Source organism: Pangasianodon hypophthalmus, chromosome 20 (genome assembly GCF_027358585.1).
Source record: "Pangasianodon hypophthalmus isolate fPanHyp1 chromosome 20, fPanHyp1.pri, whole genome shotgun sequence".
In the NCBI taxonomy this organism is placed as follows: Eukaryota; Metazoa; Chordata; class Actinopteri; order Siluriformes; family Pangasiidae; genus Pangasianodon; species Pangasianodon hypophthalmus.
Window position 1 is genome coordinate 11215990 of NC_069729.1, and position 16660 is coordinate 11232649.

Sequence of the window (16660 nt, forward strand, 5' to 3'; positions counted from 1 at the left end):
GCTATTAGATTTGTTAATTATTTCTTTATTTAAAGTAGAAAAAAAAGTCTTTTTAGATGTTTTCAAACCAAAAGAATGAAATTAATATGTATCTATGTTTGAAACACAAGTGTATATAAACTATCATATGATTAGCTCCATGTGTGTTGTGTGTGATTTTTTTTTTTTTTTTTTTTTTTTTAAATCTGCAGATAATGGTGGGAAAAAATTAATAAAAATAACCATCACACATATGAAGGAGTCTGTAATGGTATCTTAATTATAGTTCCAAATATTTTCTTTATTTTCAGATTCAGTATTGTGATAACCATCATGTAACTCATACTATACAACAAATAATGCCCATAAACGTGAGGTTATGTGCTCCTGTACCTCTAAGCATGATGCTTATTGCTACATCTTTCACACATTTATTTACTGATGTGTGAATGTCACTCAGAAAAGATTAAAACAAACAATTGTATGCTTTAAAAAGTGCTAAAAGTAGTTTCAAAGTTAAATGGCAAAAATGCAGCTTTGACACAATACACACATTCCATCAACTCCAGAATTATTGGCACCCTTCAAAAAGAAAATTTGTAAAAACTTACAAAATACACAGAAAAATTATACAGAATGTTTCCAATTTTCCACTAAAGCAAAAGTAATTCTCTTAAAAATGAGTTTTAAGTTTAAAAAAAAATATTTGCTCTGAAAAACATGGCAAAAGGATTGACAAACCTAAAGAATATTTAAAATAAATGCATAGTCATTATTAAAAATAATTCCATGTTTTCTGTATTGTTACTCTCAGCAAACACAGTGTTGCCTTTGACGAAACAGGAGTATAATAAACAGTATGTTAATCATCCATGGCCACTGCGAAAAAAACAACTTTTCCAGTACTAGAGACAGATCATGAACTTAAACAATCAGCTCATCTGCACACCCCACATCATGGATCATAAGCAGAGAGCAATAATAAAAAGCTTCATGTCTGGAGCAGTTTTTAAGGTTTTAAGGTTTTAAGCAGTTTTGGAACATTTTTAAGGAATGGTGAAAGAGTGAGGAGGATGCTGAGAGAAGAAAGGCAGAAACCGAAAGAGTTGAAAGCCTTCCTGAGAGCAACTCACAAAATGAAGCACCTGAACTTAAATGTCATTGGATCGACAGCACACAAGATAATCAACAAGCTAATGATTACAAATGATCTAAATCAACATGAAAATGGTTTCAACACAAATGGCCATTTCAATCTGCACACCTGAAGTCTAATTAAAAACTATTACATAACTATTGATTTTGTTCATGGTTGCTCATTTTCTTTTAGGATGCCAATAATTCGGGAGTTGACTGCATATGTACAGTAAGATACTGCTGACAGATACTTTCCTGTCCCTCACTCAGTTTGTATTTCAATAGCAGGGGGGTGGAGTGTAAATCAAACAGGTGAAAACATACCTGAGTGTTTTTTTCTTTTGACCTCCCTTAACTGTGGTCAGATAATAACCTAATAATACAACATTTCTATAACAATAATAGCATAATGATATAACATATAACAATAATAGCATTATAGTATAATATTTCTATAACAATAATAACCTAATAATATAACATTTCTATAACAATAATAACATCATAGTATAATATTTCTATAACAATAATAACCTAATAATATAACATTTCTATAACAATAATAACATCATATTATAATGTTTCTATAACAATAATAACATCATAATATAACATTTCTATAACAATAATAACAAAATAATATAACGTTTCTGTGGCACTGGTTCATGAAGTCTGATGTCTTTTGAGTAACTTGGTCAAGAAACTAGCTTTAAATTAATTAACTAATTTTCCATTACTGCTTTATCCTGGTCGGATCATGGAGGATCCGGACCCTATCCCGGGAACACTGGGCATGAGGCAGGGAAATCACCTACTAGCATGTTTCTGGGAGGAAACCTGAGAACCCAGAGGAAACCCACACTGACACAGGGAGAACATCTATAGAAACTCCACAAGGACAGTAACACAAGCTCAGGATCGAACCCTGGAGCTGTAAGGTGGCAATGCTCCACTCTGCATCACCATGCCACCCTCTATTAAACGTATTAGTAAATTATTCATTTCACAGACAAGGATATCTGGGTTAGCTTAATACCTTAAGCCAAGTCTGGCATGGCTTATCTGGGTAACTGTGAGCCCTTACTTCATGAAACATCTCTTCATGTACAGCGAGAAAACAAACTCATAACACAAAAATATAAACACTAAATTACAAAAGAGTAAACACAGAGAGCACAGAGGAATGCGTCTCTGCAGAAAGTCCTCCTCCACGGTTTGGCCCGCTGCTCAGCAGGAGATAAGAAGTGAGTTAGTGAGGGATGAGTGACTCTGTGGGTTCTCTGATGTGCCACTGCTTGAGAGGATCTCACATGCAGCCAGTTCATGACAAAGAGCATTCAGCACCTCCAGAATATGAGCCTTCCCTGTATGGGGAAAAAAGCAAGACGGATGTTCATGATCAGGCTGAATGAAATCAGTGATTTTGCTGAACACAGTCAGACAGGGTTTGGAAATGTACCATGATGGGGATCACTGCAAGACTCCAGCGTACTCAGTAAGATCTTCCCCAGGGACCTCCTTGAGACGTTCTGTAATCACATTGTTCACAGATTTCATCAGGACATTAATAAAACTGTCTCTGCTAAACATACTACCAGCAAAACCTGAGACACAGTGACACATTACACACAGTTTACTGTATATATAGTACTGTAATATGTGTTGAGCATTATAGCACACTGAGAGCACAAAACACTTGCAACAGAAATCCTTTGTGATGTACTATAAAATACCATGTAATACAGTATAGAAGGAATAAAAGATTTTGGGGCTTGCTGTTATAGGAAAATAATCCATGACATTGTTGTGTGATGTCCTGAAGGTAATTATTTTCAACATAACAGCATGTTCCAAAATGTTGTATTAATCTTATACCACAGCCTTATGCCCACAATTTTCTATTTATCATAAAATGATGTGTCACTCTTTATCCATTTATAATTACATTTAATGTTGTGAAACATCTGTTAGTTCCTGTTATATCTAGTGTTATAGCAGCTATAAATAGTTATTCCCCTCACTGTCTCTTTGTTTCCCTGGCAACTCCTTCCATAAATGTTATATAAAGCTCTCTTTCACCATATAAAAAACTTCACCATATCATTGATTACAGACATTTTTATGTGGAGTGTTCCGTGAGGCCATACACTATAGCTGTTACTATGGCAAAGATAACGTATTAGAACAAGCGCATTAATATGAACCTGTGATCTGCTTTGCAGCTGAAACCACTGTCAGAGCTGTGCTGTTACTGTAAATTCTGACCAATCAGAATCTAGAATTCATCAACGCAGTGACACAGACCAAACCAATCAGTATCAGTATCAGTATCGGTATACTGTATGTATGTTTTCCTTAGTGTATTTTATAGACACATATATACATATATCTTCTTAAATATATTATATTAGGCGATATCTAATAATGCATTATGTCATTCACACTATACATTACCTACTGATAAAACAATTTACATATTATACATTAGTTTGTCAATATTTTTTACCCATATAAACCATGACATATTTGGACATACTTTATATAAAACTGCTTGTCATGAAGATCCATAATTCTTTCATGTGTTTCAGGGAGGCTGTAACTTGTTGGTGAAGTGCTAGCTGTAGGTGTAATAGATGAGTGTTAGCTCTCAGACTAACCAGATCTCTGAGCTGCTGGAGGAGCTGCAGCACATCCATAAGCTTTTCCTCAACCAACGACAAACGCACCCTCTCTGTCTCCAGCATCTGCAGCTCTCTGTGGAGGAGCTCTGTCTCCTCAGCCTTCTGCTGTAGCTCCTGCACTAATGAGTCCTTCACCTATACAAAAAACCCAAAAACAACATATTATTGTATTGATGTAAATGTTAACATTAACTAAATCTCTAACTCTAACTTCAAACCAATACAAACCAATACATAACCACATACATTTATACACTAAGTCTAGCCGTATAGATGAGCAGCAGTTTCTAACTTATAATACTTTAGGTCTGCTTATAAATATCTACATAGGGATAAATCTCCAGTCTCGGTTGTCTCTCCACTTGCCTGTCAATCATGTTGTCTGTCAAAGGCCCCTACTGATATAATATTCATCTCAGTATGATATTCATCACAGTATGCTTTTCTGAGATATCGTACATATTATGATATCATTAAAAAAAATAAATATTACAAACTGACTAGAAGCAGCCGATGTAATGTACTTAATCTAATCTAAGATTTTGTACTTAATCTTTAAAATTGTAAAATGTTTTAATATTTTTTTTTTAGCATTAAATATTTTTTATAAATAAAAATGTTTTTAATTATAACAAATAAAAAGAAACTTATTTATTAATAATAAACAAATACCTTTTTTTTAGTAACATTTTTTTAATGCAACACTACTGTATTGCTGGCAGTTATATACTTATATATACTTATATACTGTGATACATGTGTTTTTATGATAGAAATGCCTTCAAGAATTGTGTATGGCATTTTTGTCATATTGCCTAATATACATACTGGTGTTTACCAGGCCAAGTCAACCCATGTTTTTTTTTTTTTTTTTTTTCGTATTTTCCATCTCAGCCCTCACACCCCTGCAATTCTTTCGTGGGCCTCTAGTGGGGCGGAACCCACAGTATGAATACCCTGCTCTAGACCTATAATTTCCCAACACTGACAACAGTGACTCTCTCTCTCTCTGTGTGTGTGTGTGTGTGTGTGTGTGTGTTTGTTTGTGTGTCTGCAGGGGGCAGCAGTGTACCTGCTCGGGGTCAGTCTCAGATCTCCAGGCCTGGCTCTCCCTCAGCTCCAGCTGTTTGTGGAGACGAGTCACTCGTTCCAACAGCTGCAGAACAGCAGTGTGGCTCTCCTCTGCCCACGACTCGCCCCAGTGAGACAGCAGCTTCTTCAGAGCTCTCTCATCACACCTAAACATAGAACATAGCAGTGAGATGTGTGTGTGTGTGACAATTACATTCCAAGTCCAAGATAATTACACATGGATTAAGAAAACTGGTTTCTGAATAATGCACATTTGAATCAAGTGGAGCTTGTACATGTTGTTCAACGCTTGATCTTATCATGGTAACATAGACATTTCTTCTAACCTACACAGATACACAACTTGTATTTGACTTGTACTTTGTTTTCATGCCTTCACTAACTCCTGCACTAACTCCCTCTAGCAGTGTTTTAGCTTTTTGGTATTCTCAGCGTTCAGTATTTTACCTTTACAGTATTCTCACACATGGTCTATTTGTATTAGTGTGAGGAAATATTTCTCAATATTTGTGTACATTTGTGTACTTCACTCTGGATAAGGATGTATGTTAAATCCTATACTGGTAAAAGTATATGTTAATGAGAAATTGTTTCCAGAAGGTCACTTTGAGTTTGAGTCGTGTTTTCATTGCTGAAGGAAGAGCAAAAAGATGAGACTTTTAGAAATCAGAAGAAAGGTTACATTTTATTAGGTTTGCTGTTGTAATGCTTTTTGCTGTTTCATTCAAATTTATAGATTTTTTTTTGACAGTTTTTTAAAAAATAAATTTTTATAAGCTACATTTAATTTATTTACCATAAAATACTTGGGGGATTTGCTCCTTAAATAAATGCAATGACAATTTGGGCCTAATTGGAGTGATTTTTTTTTTTTAAACTACAAGAAATATATTGCATTAATGTGGTATACAGTGCAGTCTGTATGTACAGTCCCCTCCAAAAGTAAAGGAATAGCAAGGCCAATTCTTTTGTTTTTTTCTATACACTGAACATATTTGGGTTTGAGATTAAAAGATGAATATGAGATGATAGATCAGAACTTCAGCTTTGAGCCCTGGGTTTCCCCTGTGAAGACTGCATTTGATGTTAAAAAGGATAAACCAACATGAAGACCACAGTACTGTCTATAGCAGAAAAGCAAGCTGAAAAAAAGGGAAAATTGACCAGAGCCATTGCATAAGCATTGGGCATAGCCAAGACCACAATTTGGAATGTCCTGAAAAAGAAAGAAATCACTGGTGTACCAACAACCAGACATCGAACAGGTCAACCAAGGAAAACAACAGCAGCTGATGACAGAAACATTGTGAAAGCTGTGAAGAAAAACCCCAAAACAGCAGTCAGTGACATCACCAACAACCTCCACAGGGCAGTGGTTAAAGTATCACAAGCCACTGTTCAAAGAAGACTTCAAAAGCAGAAATATAGAGGCCATACCACAAACCACTCATCAGCTGTAAGAATCTGAAGGCCAGACTGGAATTCGCAAAGAAATACAGAGACGATCCACAAAAGTTCTGGACCAAAGATTAACCTCTACCAAACTAATGGAAAAAGATGGCCAAAGTGTGGAGAAAGAAGAGATCATCAGTCAAGCACAGTGGAGGCAGTGTCATGGCTTGGGCTTGAATGGCTGCTTCTGGAATGAACTCACTAATCTTTATTGATGATGTAACTCATGATGGTAGCAGCAGAATGAATTCAGAAATCTACAGAAATAAAGATGTGTTATTTACTTATGCAACAAAATATAGTTATTTACTTTAATCTACTTTAAGACTAACTGTTCCAATAATTTGATTAACCAAAATTTTGGGTGGTCTGCCACCAAAGGTGCCATGTTCTAAGGTGTTTAACACATCTTAATGTGTATATCAGGAATTGAAAGCTGAAATTCTGATCTATTGTCTCATATTCATTTTTGAACTCAAACCCAAATGTTTCAGTGTATAGGAAAAACAAAAGAATTGGCCTTGCGGTTCCAATATTACCAGAAGGGACTGTAAGTAAATGGCTACTGTGGGTATTTATATTTGTAATGTGTGAATTATATAGTAATAGTACAACCTCTCTTAACCATAGTCACCATCATTTAAGGAAACTGTAATGCAATGATTAAAATTACAATCTTATTTAGTATTGCAGATGTAAAAAGGAAATCAGCAGCCTGAAATCTGTAATTGAAAGTAAAAGGTCAAGTGCCTGAGTGAACTTACTATGTTTTATGTTTTTGCCCCCCTCAGAGGTGTGTGTTGTTTGAGTGTAGTGCTGTAGTGTAGAGGACTCACCTGTCTCCACAGCAGGAAAGCCTGGTGAGAATCCTCTTCACCTCGTCCACTTGTCTCTGCTGCTCTCCTGTCCACCTCTCCTCCTCTTCATCTGACGCTGCCTGACCCTCCACCGAGCGGAAGAGCTGCTCCTCCACTGAGACACGTGACATACAACACACTCTTCATCAGCAACACATATCGGTTATAGAGGCTGTGCATGGTGTAAAAAGCATCTTTAAACAGATCAATAGCACTGAATGGATTAGTGACATATTGTGTAATATTGTGTATCAATAGTAATATGACCAAGACTATAGTCATATGTCAGGAATAAAACATGACAGGGTTAAGTGTATTATTTCTGAAGAGTTTTATTCCTCATATGCCACAGCAATTTCCCAACAATTACAATTTTTAAAATGAATGACACATCATACTGTTTATAATTACATTTAATGTTGAGGAACATCTGTGAGACAAGTTAGTTCTCTTAATGATATCACTCATGTTTTAGCAACTATAAACAGTCATTTCCTCACCAGCCTTTCTTTTTTTCCTCTCTCTAGAAGCTAATGAAAATATTATGTTACATGTCACGTCATGCTTGTCATGTTATAAAGAAACCGGAAACTCCTTTCCTGTGGCAGGAAACGTACTGGACGGTACAAAGCTCTGACATCCAAAACTCCTTCCAAAAGTTTGCTAAATAAACATCTCCTAACAGAAAATTTCACCATATCAATGATTAGATGTGTTTTTTTCTTAAATAACATGTATATTTTAGTTTATTTATAGCAATGTGTAATTCATTAATACATTTTATAAAATTAAGTTAAATTACAATGAGATAATGTGTATAATGATACAAATTTATTTGTGAAAAGACTAGAAACATAGCCAAATGCAATGACAGACTTGCTATTTAATTTATGTGTAAATAAAATATGTACAAAGCCTCATACCATTTGTTATTAATCACTAGTGGTGCTGTCATGATGGAACTTATAACCTTTCACAAGCATGTACAATGGATAGTCAGTCTAGAAAGAAAGAAAGAAAGTCTACACACCCCTGTTAAAATGGCAGGTTTTTGTGTAAAAGTAAAAGAATGAAACTAAGATAAATCATGTCAGGTCTTTTCCCACCTTTAATGTGAAACTGAAAAGTATACAAATTAAGTGAAAACAATCAGAAACTTTTTTAGGGAAAAAATAAAAAAATAAAAACTTACAATTACCTAGTTAATAAGTGGACACACCCCTAAACTAATACTTTGTTGAAGCGCCTTTTGATTTTATTACACCAGTCAGTCTTTTTGAGAGTCTATCAGCATCGCACATCATGACTTGGCAATATTTTCTCACTCTTTCTTGCAAAAACATTCTAGATCCATCAAACTGTAAGGCCATCTCCTGTGCACAGCCCGCTTCAGGTCACTCCACAGATGTTCAGTTGGATTCAGGTCTGGGCTCTGGCTAGGTCATTCAAAAACATTGATCTTCTTTTGGTTAAGCCGTTCCTTTGTTGATTTGGAGGTATGCTTTGGGTCGTTGTTGTGCTGAAAGGTGAAATTCCTTTTCATCTTCAGCTTACTAGCAGAGACCTGAAAGTTCTGCACTAAAATCGACTGGTATTTGTAGCTATTCATGATTCCCTCCACCTTGATAAAAGCCCAAGTTCTGGCTGAAGAAAAGCAGCTGTAAAGCATGATGCTGCCACCACCATGCTTCACTGTGGGTATGGTGTTCTTTTGGTGATGTGCTTTTTTTGCACCAAACATACCTTTTAGAATGATGTAATTATTATACCTTTTGGAATTAGCCTCATTAGACCATAACACATTTTGCCACATGGTTTGGGGTGAATTAATTGAGCTTGGATGTTTTTTGTGGCCGTCTAGCCACCCTACCCCACAGTACAGATGTGAAGAATACAAGAGATTGCTGTCACATGCAGAGAGTAATCAGAACTTGGCAGATATTCCTGCAGCTCCTTTAATGCTGCTTTAGGTCTCTTGGCAGCCTCACTGCTAAGTTTTTGTCTTGTCCTTTTATAAATTTTGGAGGGACGTCCTGTTCTTGGTGATGTCACTGTGGCGCTCCATTTTCTCCACTTGCTGATGATGGCCTTTTCGATGTTCGTTGGTACTCTTGTTAATGTTTTGGAAATTGTTTTGTACCACTCTCTTAATCGATACCTTTCGACAAGTGAGATACCATGAATGCTTTGTGAGCTCTTTGCAGACCATGACTTCAGCAGTTGGATGAAACCAAGAAGATGTGAAGAAAATCCTACAGAAACAGCTGGTCTTTATTTGAGGTTATTCAGAATAATTTCATTGATGACATTCTAAACACAGCCACACCCCCAGTTATAAAAGGGTGTGCACGCATATGCAACCAGGTTATTGTAACTTTTATTTTTCCTATTTTTCCCTAAAATGTTTCTGATTCTTTTTTGCTTAATTTTTATACAGTATGCTGTAATTTCACTTTGAAGGTGGAAAAAGTTCTGACATGATTTATATTGGTTTCATTCTTTTTTTTACATCACAAAACCCTGCCATTTTAACAGGGGTGTGTAGACTTTTTTATATCCATTGTAGGTACAGTATGTCAGGTGATGTTTCTTTTGATGTTAGAGCAGAACAGAAGCCTTAGGACAATTTTCATGAAGTACATGTCTTAAAATCTATTACAAAGTGTATGCTAACTAAAGTCAAACGTAGCATTATGGTATGATCTCACAGATATTTAAAGGATAAGTCCACCCTGAAACACAATTGTTATGTCTGAAATATTTGTGATGTGCTTATTGATTCTGCTGCAGTATTTTCACTATACCTTTTTAGTGGTTAGCGGTTGTGTGATGGTCTGATGTCACAGGAGAGCATGGTTATTGCTAGTGCAATTATAATGGCATTTAAATAGGAGAAGATTTTTCAGCACTCTGAAATACTGGTGATAACGGTCAGATAACGGTCACTATTTTCATGTCATATTAGTAGTGGAGGCAATGACCATTGGACTCAAAGTTCCAGATACAATGCAACTGCACTGAGTTACAGCAGAGACACAGCTTGGCTAGTTATCAGCCTACAAGATGGCGTGAATGATGTTGTGATGTGGTCTTAGCATAAATGTTAGAGCTTTGGAAGCTGACCTGTTTGAGTGTACAGATGAGGGGATGGGAAAGCTGGACAGACTAAAGAACTAAACACTGCTGAATCGCTCTCTTTAGGTAGAGATGAATTCCCACTGGTTCCACTATAAGTGGGTAGTTGAATGGCATTGTGGGTAATGTAGGAAATCAAACAAAACAGACTAACGTGTCAAGGAAAGAGCAAAAACAGTAAACTCAGAATTTAATTTTAAAAAATCTGATTATCACATTAATTATAAATATTGATATGCAAGTCATTTAGGGTGGATTTTTCCTTTAAATGCTGATTTTCCATTATACCAAAAATATGCTGAAAACACACACTGACTGTTGTCGTGATTGGTCTCTGCATGGCCTGTTGGAGAACCACGGTCTCGTTGTGTATCCAGACAACATCGGCTGCTCTTTCGAATGTTGCCTCTGTACTGGAGCTCATCTGTGCTGCTGAATGCTTTAGACACAGGCACTTTGGTGACCTCAGCCCTGCAGAACAACAGACAATCTAGTTATTACTGCCCCCAGAGAAGTACAGCAAACTCTCTTCTGTACTGTTACACTGTACATGTAAATGCATTAAATCAATAACACTGATGGTGGCCATTTTACTCCTCCCCTAAGTTGAGAAAGAGGGGTTGGATTAAACAATATTGTATATCAAGCATTACTTCAGTCCTTTATAAAACATCAAAGCGAGGCCAAGTAACATGAGCTAGTCTGCCATAATTCTTGTACGTAAGCACCATAATAATTTCATTGGCTTTTGTGATAAAGCAGCACAAGCACCGCTGACTGTGCGTAATTGAAGCCAGGCCCAGAGTCAGCCACAGCATGTTTTGAGCTCAGAGCACAAGTTAGCTTCACAGTCTGAGTGGAAAACAGCAATAATCTTATAAACATAAAGGACCATAAACACATAAAGCACATAAAAGCCTATAACATATCTTAACAACACACACAGGATTTAAATTAATATTATAAATATGTTGCTTTGCTAAACAGCTTGTTAAAGATAGTTAATAGGTAGGAAATTCTTTTGCTATAGAGTTATAAGCATTTCAAGCCTATGTTCAGGTAGAAAACAGCTGTAATATAAAGTGAAATTGATTTTTTCTTATTTCTAGCCATGGTTTCAATACTCCTTTGGTCATTTGTGTAGGAGGAAATACGATAGGGGGCCTTCATGAATCAGAGATTAAGTGTTTCCAGATGACTGCCTCTTTACAGAGAAGAAAAAAGGGGAAAAAACTGAAGAACTACACTTTCAGCAGACTGAATCCTGGAGAGTGAAAAAAGACGCACACATCCTGCATCCTGCTGCCAAGGGGAGTCTTCAGCATGCAAAGGCTTTAACCCTGGTCTCTGTAAGCTGCAGGACAAGCTAACAAAACATTGTCCCCTGGGCTGCAGGCTCAGGAATGGGTACTGACCAGAGGTTATGGTCTGGAACTGGGGTACTAGTGTTAGATACAGCAGGATAGCTTTGAGAATGGTGTTGCTTTAGGGCAGGAGTGTCGAACAGAGGTCCTGGAGGAACACAGCCTTGCAGAGATTAGTGTTTTCCCTGTAATACACACCTAGTTTCACTCATGAAGTCTTTGTCAGTCACAGTATGTGAATGACTTTGGACCAGATTTGTTAAACTCGAAAAATTCGAAGGGTTTCAAATTGCCATTCTTCATTACAATTACACAAAGAAACTGTGGGTAATGCTCTGGGATCTAATCCTAGGATAAAAAGATAGGATAAGAAAATTACTGAAAGTCTGTTAATAGCTTTGAATCAAAATCCAAAATAAGACTAAGAAAAGTTAAAACAGGGTGTGAACATTCTCACCTGATGCTAAATGGAAAAGTTCCATCAGGGGTGCATAGATTAATAATTAACAATATAATACATTCAAGGTGAGAATTTTTCTGATTAAATATTTATCCCAAGGGTGGAAAGGTGTGGTTTTAACCTAACTGCATTAGCAAAACTTATGTAATTCTGACAGGTCAATGAGTGTTTGTAACAAAAGCCCGAGGTGAAATATTAACATGATCTTGCATGCTGCGACTCAGGGTCGAGATGCTAATGACTTGTCCCCTAAATGGACTTTTCAAAAGCTTTTTTTTTCAGCTAGGTCCTGCTCCATGACTTTGAAAGAATGGATATGTCTGGACAATGACAGGCAAAGAAATTTTAGCCAACAGACAACCATATGGTAGCATTAATCCCTTTGTCTTTGGTTCCATCTAAAGGGTCCTCCAAAGCTGTTATTTGAAACAAATGTCAAAAAACCCATTTCACCAAACATGGACTATAACTGCATAACAGAGAACTGACTGGCTGTGACACTGACATATTTGATTAATATCTGAGTCAAAGCAGAAGCTGAGTAACCAGTGTTTAGTGGAAATCAGAGATGATTTTTGCAGTTTTTTTTTTTTTTTTTTTTTTTTACAGTGAGCCTGACTTGAGAAAAGCTAGTATATACACCATGCTGACTGCTTAAAAATAAACACATTGTATTTTAGTACAGAGTTTAGTATGCTTTACAAAGCCCTTCAAAAATGCAAGATGATTCTCATTACTTTGCTTCCCTGCCCTTTGGAGCTGTTTTCTTCACAGGCAGATTTGTTTCTTACAGGAAAAAGCACAGAGTAAGCAACAAAACAGAAACAGATGCAGGAGAGAAAGAAGAGAATGTGAATAATTGCTCCAAGTGGCAAGAAGGGACTCTTAATCAATACCAAGCATTATTTTGTGTCTCAGGCTTAGGGCATTCATCATATCATTGCTTGGTTCTGGGTCACTGGTTACTACCATCATGTTTGTAGTTTCAGGTACTAACAACAGGATCAGATATCAGGCAGCTAAACTCACGCTGGACGTAACCAACGCTCTCAAGTCAGACCTGCATGAACAAAGCTGAGGGGCAGCTGCTTGGGGTTAGAGAGTGAGGACACTGGGCATTTCCTGTGTTTAGTAAAACAAAGCTGATATTACAGCCTGATGTTCATTCTCTCTATAGCCTTCTGGCAGAGTCTTCTCTTACACTCTCTGTGTCTCTACTGAAAGCTTCAAAGAGATGAGTTTTCATATCAGAATGATACTTCATATACTTGCATCATCACCTGACACAATTATACATTATGTAGAGCAAAATCACCTACACTAAATAAGAAATAGAAAAGGATAACTAATAGTTATGATTAAACATGTAGGATGAATCTGATGGAGATTGCACATTCTTATTCAGTTAGCTAGGGATGAACAGATCCGATAACAGGTATTGGTATAGTGGTATCCCAGGAAACACCAGCTTGGATCGGATTGGATTAGATATATTTAGAATTTCTAATCTAATTTGTCAAAGTTTTTATACTATGACCATGTTTAATGTTGTCTGGCATTACAATGTGGTCACAGGAATTTTTTTGACTTGGCAACAATAGTTTGCAGAGTTCCTGTAAAAAGTGGAAAATTAAGATTTGTGCATCGACATTATTGACTATTTATTCTTTTGTTTCCAAAGTGGCTTGGCTGTAGTCCTAATCTGGTACTTTTCACAGATTAAGATTATATTGTATACAGTTTAGAAGGGAATTATTTATAATCACACTATCCACTGTCACCCAGAAGAGGATGGGTTCCCTTTTGAGTCTGGTTCCTCTCAAGGTTTCTTCCTCATGTCGTCTCAGGAAGTTTTTCCTTGCCACTGCTGCCTCTGTCTTGCTCATTAGGGATAAATTCATACATTTAAAATGTATATCCTGAATTTATATATTTCTGTAAAGCTGCCCTGGGACAATATCCATTGTTAAAAGTGCTATACAAATAAAACTGACCTGAAACTTTTCGTCACTAAAAGTGGCCACGTACAACCTAATTTCAGAGGAGAAGGCTGTTGGACCGACACAACCAATCACAGACATTTACCTGAAACTAACTGCTTCAAGCAAAACTCTGGAATAGTTTTTAAAGACATAATGCTGTGAACTCTTTTATTTATTATTTTTTTTAAATCTCATGAATGTTTATAGTGCTGAAAAGCTCATTATGTCATAGTGTTCAAAATAAGGTTTGCTGTCAGAAACCAGTACGAGAAAGTGTATATAAATGGAACTGTAATAAATCCTGCATAGCTTTTACCTGCTAAATAACATATGAATAATGTCATTCTGCATGCAAAATATCACAATGACAAATTTGATCACTCCCTATGCATAGGGACAGAGTTGTCTAAAATCGACTCATTCAATCCAAGACAGATAGTAACTAATATATCTGTTTTGGAGGGAAAGCACTAGGTATTAGCATATACGTAAATTAAATTATGAAAGTAAGTTTTTGTCCCATAGAATAAAAAAATAAGTCAGGAGAAGTTAGCTAGCGAGTGATTAAGTCAGTGCAGCTCTCTTGTTTTGTTATTACAAGTTCAGCCCTCTGTAAACAGTTTCAAAGGAAGCATGCACACAGCTAACAATCTCAACAACACGCAAACAAAGCAACTGGTGGAGAAATGTACAGAGAACAGATTGGACTGAAATCCTGAGCTGAAATCTGAGCAATGGTAAACAGCACGCTTTAAAATATCTAAGACACCAAAAGCTGTTGCTTTGTTAGGACAGAAAACATTCTTCTCACCACAGAGTCATCTGTGAACATGAGAAGGGAAAAAAGGACTGAAGAATTTAGAGAAGCACCATGAGTTGAGTTTGAAGCCCTCATAAGAGTAACAACATAGTAAAATAGAGCTCAAAGTCCCAGAGCTTCTTACAAAGCTTACATATATCTGTCTGTACCTAACTACGGGTTGCAAACATGTCGTACACATGACAAATAACCGCTTATCCCTGTGAGGTCTCACTGTGTTGTTAACATTCAAATCTCTACCTGCTTCAGACATAACACAGGGAAGAACAATTAGTTTGCCCTTTTTAGGTCTGTCATTATGGGCTAGAGAAATACAGTTTAGAAGGGAATGTTTTACAAATGGCTACTGCAGAGCACCTGAAATTACAGTTCTCAGGACCCGAACTGTTTATTTTGATCAGCCTCTGTGATCTGCCAGGCCGGTCACTATGACGTTGACAATATTAGCAAAAATAGTAAAGCCCAAATGTCAGACATACACGTTTTCACCAGTGGAGTTCAGGCATGATAATAACCAGCATAATAGTCATTATAATATCACAGCAAGATCAGAGGGTCCTATTTTTCAGCACTAACTTCACCGTTCTCTGTGTCTCTGGATACAGAGACAGTGAACAAACAGCTGACTATTTGCATCTTTCTCCAGATGGTGCCCCCACATCTCTTTTGTTCCTCCTCCCCCAGCCTCCAGACCTCATTGTCCCTGCAGGTCTATTCCTCCTCGGCATTTATTGGGAAGTGAAAACGCCTCCAGCCCTTTAAGATACACATGGCTTGGTCTCCTGTTTTTCATGGAAATGAAGTCAGCGGAGCCATTACTTTCCCAGAGTCTCCTCCACAGGGCCTGCCCCGCAACTAAACCTCCCTCTGTCTCTTCCACTCTTCATCACAGCCAGCAGGCTTCTCATAGAGAGCTTACATTTATAGACACAATCTGTTGTGGATCTTTTGCACCATTATGGGCTGAATCTGGTTTAAGATTTAACTTAAGATATCTCAGATATTGAGGTAAAATAAGCAAATAAATAAAGTTTTGGGGTAAAAATATGAGGTGCACAAAGTAAAAAAGGGATATAACAACTGAATATGAGCCCACAAAGATACTCAGTAGTATCCTTAGTTCTCATTGCCAAAAACATTCACTCTCATTAAAATAATATTGCAGCCTGCTGACTCCGATCAGGTTCTGCATATTATAATCCCTCAAAACCCCCATCAAAAGGGTGATTTAAACCTCAACGGCTTCTTGAGAAATTGGCATAATTAGCAGAACAGAGCTTTTTTTATGTGGGATATGAAACAAAGTTACTGACCATTTCCATCACCACATGGGGTGGACTTAGAGGCAGGTGTGGTAATTCAAGTGACCACTTTAGACAAGTGAGGATAATAGTAGCATGTATAAATCAGGACAAAAAGAAAAGAAAGATTTGAGGGCAAATGGGTCACTTACTGACCCATGGTGCATGACCACTGTCATCTGCGCCAACAGACAGCTGCGTCAAAAGCAACCCTGCAGTGTACTGCCTTTAAACAGCTGTGTGCTCACTGTGTGCACTCCTGAGACCCGAGCTAGGCCCACAAACCAACTCAGTGTTTGCTTCAAAGATGTGCCATTATCACAGTTATAATGTATACATTTTCACAAAGTAGCACATACTCATATTTATGAAACGATTTATTCTCTAGAATTCCAGTGTG

General features: G+C 36.9%; 1 protein-coding gene across 2 annotated transcripts in view; it reads right to left on the reverse strand.

Annotated features, from left to right (window-relative positions):
- The window catches only part of efcc1 (EF-hand and coiled-coil domain containing 1), a 21284-nt gene continuing 4624 nt past the window's right edge, over positions 1 to 16660 (reverse strand). The window contains exons 3-8 of one of the 2 annotated variants that reach the window (XM_026932515.3): positions 10650 to 10804; positions 7178 to 7313; positions 4870 to 5035; positions 3774 to 3932; positions 2576 to 2645; positions 1 to 2480 (exon numbers count right to left, since the gene is read on the reverse strand). In XM_026932515.3, the coding sequence (XP_026788316.1) occupies positions 2344 to 2480; positions 2576 to 2645; positions 3774 to 3932; positions 4870 to 5035; positions 7178 to 7313; positions 10650 to 10804 (823 nt within the window). In that variant the 3' untranslated portion in view covers positions 1 to 2343. Of the gene's footprint in view, positions 2481 to 2575; positions 2646 to 3773; positions 3933 to 4869; positions 5036 to 7177; positions 7314 to 10643; positions 10805 to 16660 lie in introns of both variants that reach the window. The other variant, XM_034314293.2, reaches the window with a different exon arrangement.